Source organism: Protomyctophum parallelum (assembly GCF_964188405.1).
Source record: "Protomyctophum parallelum genome assembly, chromosome: 8".
Classification (NCBI taxonomy): domain Eukaryota; kingdom Metazoa; phylum Chordata; class Actinopteri; order Myctophiformes; family Myctophidae; genus Protomyctophum; species Protomyctophum parallelum.
This window is the reverse complement of record NC_139703.1, coordinates 9,672,280-9,679,928: the sequence shown is the minus strand read 5'-3', so window position 1 is coordinate 9,679,928 and position 7,649 is coordinate 9,672,280. Positions and strand designations below refer to the sequence as shown.

General features: G+C 44.0%; 1 protein-coding gene across 2 annotated transcripts; it reads left to right on the top strand.

Annotated features, from left to right (window-relative positions):
- Positions 1–5: 5 nt before the first annotated feature.
- On the top strand, positions 6–7,572 carry rft1 (RFT1 homolog). 2 transcript variants are annotated; one of them, XR_014569653.1, is made up of 11 exons: positions 6–269; positions 570–655; positions 1,247–1,369; positions 2,078–2,369; positions 2,516–2,650; positions 3,938–4,198; positions 4,779–4,923; positions 5,031–5,136; positions 5,721–5,970; positions 6,777–7,087; positions 7,220–7,572. XR_014569653.1 is itself a non-coding variant. In XM_083771554.1 (10 exons), the coding sequence occupies exons 1-10, from the start codon at positions 207–209 to the stop codon at positions 6,939–6,941; spliced, it is 1,626 nt and encodes a 541-aa protein (XP_083627680.1). In that variant the 5' UTR covers positions 6–206; the 3' UTR covers positions 6,942–7,572. The 2 variants fall into 2 exon arrangements, 1 of the variants encoding a protein (XP_083627680.1); XM_083771554.1 differs by having other exon boundaries at positions 6,777–7,572.
- The last annotated feature ends 77 nt before the right edge of the window (positions 7,573–7,649 follow it).

The following is a 7,649-nucleotide window of genomic DNA, read 5'->3' as shown; positions in this document are numbered from 1 at the left end:
GGAAGTGGAATGTGCACTGTGCAAGTGCAACTCACAACTTTGCAATGAAGAGGAAGAAGAGCTAATTCACAGACATTGTCGTCTTCAAGTTCAAACACACACAGTTCTCACAACATGAGGATTTCAGCTGTGCCACGGTTACACTGACACCGTCACGTGTCTCTGATCCTTTGGAAGAAAGTAGGAATCACCCACGTTTCTTCAAAATGAGCTCAGAAGACGTTCTGAAGAATGCATCCACTCTCGCATCATATAACGTATTGCTACAGGTTGGTGAATTCATACTTAAGACAGAGGCAATACTGTGGAGCCAGGGCAGGCTATTATACAGTAAGCTTAGCCTAGCTCTGATCCATAACCCTAATGCTAATTCTGCCCTGCATAAGCATTAGGGCTGCAGAGCTAGGCTTAACGATGGTTCACATGACATGACAGTCATGTTTCAGTGCTATAGTAGTCTATGTTTTGTTTAGTATGTACATGTATGTCTTGTGGTTTTAATGTGGCATAAGAACAGCCAGAGAGCTGATTTTGTAATACAATGATTGCTACATGATTTCATGTTTCAGGTCATGTTTCGGATGCTCACTTTCCTGCTGAATGCATTCACACTACGGTTTGTGTCCAAAGAGCTGATTGGTGTAGTCAACGTCAGGTATGTTCAGTCACTGTTATCATTCAGGGCACTGTACTCTCTATCAGTGATCAATAGGCTCTGTGCAGCAGAATAACTATAATCCCAGATTTCCAGATGGCATAACATGTTTTCTGTTTTGGTGCAGTGTCACAGCTTTTTTTATTTTGATGTGAAACACAAATATATATCGCCCTATTGCTATTGGTGTTCTGCTGCCGAGCCAATCAAATTAAGGTATGGTTAAAATGAACAGGAAACGTGTTTGCCAACTTCTTTAAACCCTGGATTGCAATATATAGTCTTGGAATACTTTGTTTGTCGCATGTTTTATTTCTGTCTCGTATCGACTCTCGAGACTAGACTACTCAACCCTGCATTTATGGGGGGGTAATAACACAGGCATAAACTGGACACAGAATAATGAAAGAAGGTGGGCTCAGACTAGACCACATCATGCAGAATCGAAACCAGGTGTTCACAGGTGCAACGGAAAGTCTGGTGCCGCAATGTTAATAATACGTTCCAACAGAATTACTGTAGCCATTGTGTGTGTGTGTGTGTGTGTGTGTGTGTGTGTGTGTGTGTGTGTGTGTGTGTGTGCACTTGCAGGCTGACACTACTATATTCCACACTAGTCTTCTTATCCAGAGAAGCGTTCCGGAGGGCTTGTCTGAGTGCGGGAACAGGGACAGGCCATAACTGGAGACAGATCATCAATCTACTGTGGCTGCCGTGAGTTTGACCTACCATGAGCACTGAGGTGGTGTGTACACTACAGTCAGAGACAGAGATCTTCACATCATGAGATACACTCAACTTGTACTGTACACTCAAATACACCAGAGTAAGGCCAAGTGTGGACAAGGGTGGACGCATAAGCCGTTTCCATTGGATTTATCGTGATGCATTCTGGGTAGGCGCAAAGCAGTCTGGGAGAAAAAGGGTCCACCAGTGTCTAGCGTACTCTAGCCCATTATATAGTACTATAGCGTTTCTGCAAGTAGTTTTTGATAACAACGATGTGCTGTTTTCGATTAACCTACACGAGCAAGATCAGCCCTAATGTACAGCATGTGTGGATTCAAGTTCTCAGTTGCCACGACTGATTTCAGTCATTCGCATTCCATGGAAGCCCATGCATGTCTTCTATAATGTATGTTGCCCACCAAAAATAGCCTATCTACAAGCTCACAGCACATCGCAGCGCGACACGTTGTGAGTTTGTAGATAGACGATTTTCGGTTATTAGTCTTTTTAGATCAAACTAGCAATGTGTAGAAGCATCTTCCATAAACATGAATTAATGGTCTCAGAAATGTAATAAAAGCAAAGGTTAAAGCCTCAGTCTGTGATTTCTTCCACTGGCTGGAATTAAACTTTCAGTCATGATATTTTATTTTGCTTTATTCCATGAGTATGTGTGCCTTTTGTTTCTCCAAGGTTGCCCCTGGGTGTGTTGTGGGCGTCCCTCCTGGTGTACGTGTGGCTGTGGCTCCTGGAGGTCCCGGACCCCCAGGCTGTCCCACACTATGGCCCCGCTGTGGGGATCTTTGCCTTGGCCGCTGTGCAGGAGCTTCTGGCTGAACCGCTGTGGGTTCTGGCCCAGACGCACATGTTCCTCAAGCTCAAAGTGGTAGCAGAGAGCTTAGCCATGCTCGCTAAGTGCATCCTGACAGTGGCTCTGGTGGTCTCCGCTCCAGAGTGGGGGCTTTATATCTTCTCTGCTGCTCAGGTAAGAAAACAAAAAGGGATGAGGTGAAGTCCTCCCCAATGCTGTTAGTTTGATAGATATTTTGGATCCCAAACATTTTTGCTCGAGCACCAAAAGAGACATTTTATGTCGGTTCACAATACGATGCGACGTGTGTTTTTTCTTAGTTTGTGTACACAGGGTTCCTGGTGTTGTGTTATGCTGTCTACTTTATGCGGTTCCTGGGTTCTGACGATGCCGACAAGAAGTATTTTCCCGTGCACACCTTTGGAGACTTGCTGCCATGCAGGAATAAAGGAGAGGTACTGTTTACAATAAAGTCTTGTCTCTCAGCTAGGCCCGTCAAAATTATTACATAATCGCCTAATCGCACTTATTTGCGATAATCGCAATTATGTTTGCATAATCGTCAATCGTTCCATGTTAAAAAATGTCCATACATTTTCAAACGCTTTTCAAAACAAGCAAAAATAGCAGATCTACAAGCTTACAACATGTCACAAAGCTTGTAGATCAACTATTTCAGCTATTTTGTACATTTTGTGGGGAAATGTCTTTCTTTCTTTGTATATTTAAGTTATTTGTCATATCTGCCATGTGCAATTTGTGATTGTGAAGCCTAAAAGGCAAACGGAAATACAAATTGTAACGTTCCAATGTTCAATGCAAAAAACACAATTAAATCGTTAATCGCAATTATTTGTGTGACAATTAATCGTCAACTTAAATTTGTAATCGTGACAGCCCTACTCTCAGCTCAACATCAGTGATCATTCAACATTGACCATCCACTAAATATCACACACCTAGCCTTCATTCACTCTGGGTGAGGGAGCTGATAATGCAGAGGGCCCAAGAAGACACAGGATTAGCTGACCAGTCAAATACACATCAAAGTTCAATCCATCCATGTGCTGAACTGTCACCGTTAGCGTCCTTGCTGTGGAAAGAACCCAGTGACTGTCAAACATGGTCAGTCAAGTCTATGGTTGATCAAGTCTATTGTTTCCAGGGCATTTGTTGTTGCCCTCAGTAACCGACATTGAACGGCTGGGTGATCGAAAAAGGTAGTCGCTGAAAAAAATATCGTCATAGTCAACGAAATTACCACTGCAACACAGGGCTTCCGTGTCACCTTGTACCGTTGTCTTCCTAGCCCCTAATCGACTGGACCATGGCCAAGCTGACATGTCACCTTGTACCGTTGTCTTCTTTAGCCTCTGGTCGACTGGACCATGGCCAGGCTGACATGTCATCTTGTACCGTTGTCTTCTTTAGCCTCTGGTCGACTGGACCATGGCCAGGCTGACATGTCACCTTGTACTTCCTATGAAAAAGGAAGGGATGTCCGCACACTGAATTGTAGCTCCCAGGAAAATTCTTTATTTTGTACAACGTTTCGACCTCTGTGGGTCTTCGTCAGGTCATACCTGCGGACATCCCTTCCTTTTTCATTGTACGTATTTTTTGACCAGCACCTGTAGAATCTATGGAGATGTGCGTGCTTCCTGTCATATCCTACCTTGTACTTCCTAGCCTCTGGTCGACTGGACCTTGGCCAGGCTGACATGTCACCTTGTACTTCCTAGCCCCTGATCGACTGGACAATGGCCAGGCTGACATGGAGCTTCTTCAAGCAGTCCTTCCTGAAGCAGATCCTGACGGAGGGCGAGCGCTACGTCATGACCTTCCTGAACGTGCTGAGCTTCGGAGACCAGGGCGTCTACGACATCGTCAACAACCTGGGCTCCATGGTCGCTCGCTTCATCTTCCTGCCCATCGAGGAGAGCTTCTACGTCTTCTTCGCCAAGGTGCTCGAGAGGGGACGCAACGCCAAAAAGCAAAAGCAGGTGAGCAGCACCTTGGACGGCTGAGTTTTAACACCTTGCGCTGCCTGTGACAAGCTCACAACGGCTTCTTGTGAGCTTGTAGGTCAGCTATTTTCATTGTGTGACACTGGCGCCTAACTAAATATAAATCACTCCCAATATAACCCAGTACTCGGGACTACCGGTATATATTATGGATGTGTAAAAGTGTTCAAAATTATATAATATAATTCAATATTAAAGGAGCATACATGTTCCCTCAATCAGGCTAATATTAACAGATACCATACCATTACCATCAATACCAATAATGCAGGCACACTTTGGTAGGCCTGTAGCCCTGTACTCAACATTGCACCATATAGCATTCAAGTCACCTGCAGTAGGCCTAAGGTAACAAAATTAATGTTATTATAATTATATACTATATATATTTGTTTTATTTTCTTTAATAATCGACTTTGATCCTATTAACGATTAATCGATTAATCTGAGCCACCCCTACTATATACACACCACTACCTGATAGGTTGATCAGGAATCTGCGTCTGCCGTTTACTTTAAGTCATGGTACTATTGCAGCATGTTGCTTTGAATGCAGGAGGAGGTCGCTATCGTGGCAGAGGTCCTGGAGTGTCTGCTGAAGCTGGTGCTTGTGATTGGTCTGATCATCAGTGTGTTTGGTTATGCATACTCTCAGCTGGCCCTGGACATCTATGGAGGCTCCCTGCTGAGTAGTGGGGCAGGTGAGTCGGCTACTTACAGTAACAATATCACAGGAGACATTATGAGCGTACTTGAGACATGCTGATGATGTGTTATTGATCATGGTGATTTTTGCATCCGTTTGAAGGGCCCACATTGCTGCGATGCTACAGCTGTTATGTGCTCCTACTGGCTGTCAACGGTGTGACTGAGTGCTTTGTGTTTGCTGCCATGAGCCAGGAAGAGGTTGACCGGTAATCCAACGCACATACAGTATATACACACAGATGCACACATGCTATACTGTTATACACATCACCGACGGTGATATCGCTCGCGGTATGTCAGGACAGTCTCCATCGATGGATGGATGTCATACAAACGCACAAAATTGAATGATTACGGGTCAGTTAAAGGGGGTGTAAGTGATATGTTTTTGTTAAAGTCAAACTGTGTAACATTCATTTCAGTGATAGAGAGACCCATGTTACCGAACAACCTTGGAATTTAGAGGTTTATATTTGTACTGAACCAAACACTCTCTTTAGCAGTGATTGCTATCAGAATATATAACTATTTAACACTTATTTGAACAGAAATGTATGTATGTATGTATGTGTATATATATATATATATATATATATATCACAATAACCCCCATCCCAAAATATGTTTGTTCCAGGGACCCCCCCAGAACTTGAAGCAGAGAAAATTTGAGTTAAAAAATGTTGGCTTTAATATATATTAAAAGATTTGCGCCAATCTTCACGATAAAGAAATGACACAGTTTTAATGGGTTAATGCTGTTTTCTTTTTGTCTTGCCTATGGTGTCATTAGGTATAACGTGGTGATGCTGGGTCTGTCTGGGTCCTTCCTGTTGCTCTCCTATATCCTGACCCGGTGGGCAGGGGCTGTGGGGTTCATCCTGGCCAACTGTCTCAACATGGGCCTGCGCATTCTGCACAGCCTGCTCTACATCCAGCGCTACTTCCAGGGCAGTCAGTGGAAGCCGCTGCGAGGCCTGTGGCCCTCCCCGGCCCTGCTGCTCGCGCTGGGCCTCAGCGCGGTCATCACTGCCATCTCTGAGGTACCAACTAACCATGGCTCTTCACTGTAAAGTCGCATTTCGTTAGCCTCATAGCATAATTGCCTAAGTCATATTTTTAAGGTTTTCAGGAACAAAATAAACACTTTCTTATATATGGTGTCCAGTCCTCGATAGAGCCAAATATCAAACCTGGGATTCAGAAATGCTTGGGGACCGCTTTTATTGCTGCCGTATCTTCTCTCAGAGCCTTTCACACACAGCGAGCAAAACCTCTGCGATCAAAGCCCGATCTTGTGTCAGATAGGGGGTTTTGTCGGTGAGCATGAGACATGGCCAAAGCATTTCTGGGGGTCCCCAGCCAAAAACGTTGAGAACCCCTGCCTTAGGCAATCAAACTAATTTTGCCTAAGCCATGTTTATCTGCATGTCACGTTTATCTTCTCAAACATTCAATCTATGAGCTTGTAGATCTGCTATTTTTGAGGGGCGCTAGCCCAGCTTTCCGGGTTTGTGTTAACACAAACATTGGCTTGTGATTGGCTGATCACCCCATAGCCATAGCGATGATTTAATTGGCTGAGCAAAGTACATATCGAAGAAAAAGTGAGGGCAGAAAAGTGAAGACGCCAAAAGTGATTGGCCGGGATGAAATTTGACATTTGATTGGCTGAGCACGGAATGTGATGATTATGATGTATGATGATAAGAACGCCCCTCACTTTGAATAGCTAAATAGCTATGACACCGATTTTGTTATGGGTTTACTTTGGTTAATAGACTGTAATGAATGACTGCAGCTCACCCATGGTCCTATAATACACGCCTGCCATTTCCACCTGTTCTAGGGTCTGTTTTGCTGTGACAGTGGATGGATATTGAGACTGGTCCATATCGCCGTGGGAGCAGGGTGTTTACTGGTTGTGCTGGTCACCGCTCTCCTGACGGAGCACAAACTCGTTCAGTTTGTTAGGACTCAGCTTTTGTCTCGATACACAAAGAAAGACACATAAATCTGTCTTGAAGTAGATTGGAGCGGAAGGACTTCTTGACCCAAAACATCGGGTAGTGAAATGCGTTGGACTATCAGCTGGTGGTCGGGTCCCCCACAAGGTGTGTGTGTGTGTGTGTGTGTGTGTGTGTGTGTGTGTGTGTGTGTGTGTGTGTGTGTGTGTGTGTGTGTGTGTGTGTGTGTGTGTGTGTGTGTGTGTGTGTGTGTGTGTGTGTGTGTGTGTGTGTGTGTGTGTGTGTGTGTGTGTGTGCAACTGTGCATGCGCGCGCGTTATTGCAGGTGGTGTGGACCACTTCTACACTGGACCAAATCAATGTTATAACATAGCACTAGGAGTAAGAAGAATAAATGCCATTATTGTCTTTAAGAGTTACAGTGGTACATGTAGGATTTGAAAATTCACATGTACATTTATTTTTTATAGTGATTTATATATTATGTTAAATTCATGCGTAGTTATGAATGTACGTACCTTGGGAGCAGTAGTTCATTATTGAATAGTAATCTGTCATGGGCAGACAGGTGAAATAAGGGGATGAACGAGGTTGGTGCATGCATTATTTAAACTTAATTCATGCTAGTATAACTTAAGCAGCTGTTACAAATTTAAATAAAGCTGTGTACCAATCCTGCACTCTCGTGAGGTGTGTGTGTCTCTTGTCTAGTCTTCTCTCTCTCTGTCACATAAGCTCCTAGTAGTCTAAACATT

What these genes read in the sequence shown, in the direction of transcription:
- rft1 (XM_083771554.1), top strand. Translation starts at nt 207, where the DNA reads ATGAGCTCAGAAGACGTTCTGAAGAATGCATCCACTCTCGCATCATAT. An exon ending in ATCAATCTACTGTGGCTGCC is followed by an intron (nt 1,370 to 2,077) that starts GTGAGTTTGACC and finishes TGTTTCTCCAAG; the next exon opens with GTTGCCCCTGGGTGTGTTGT. An exon ending in CATGCAGGAATAAAGGAGAG is followed by an intron (nt 2,651 to 3,937) that starts GTACTGTTTACA and finishes TGTACTTCCTAG; the next exon opens with CCCCTGATCGACTGGACAAT.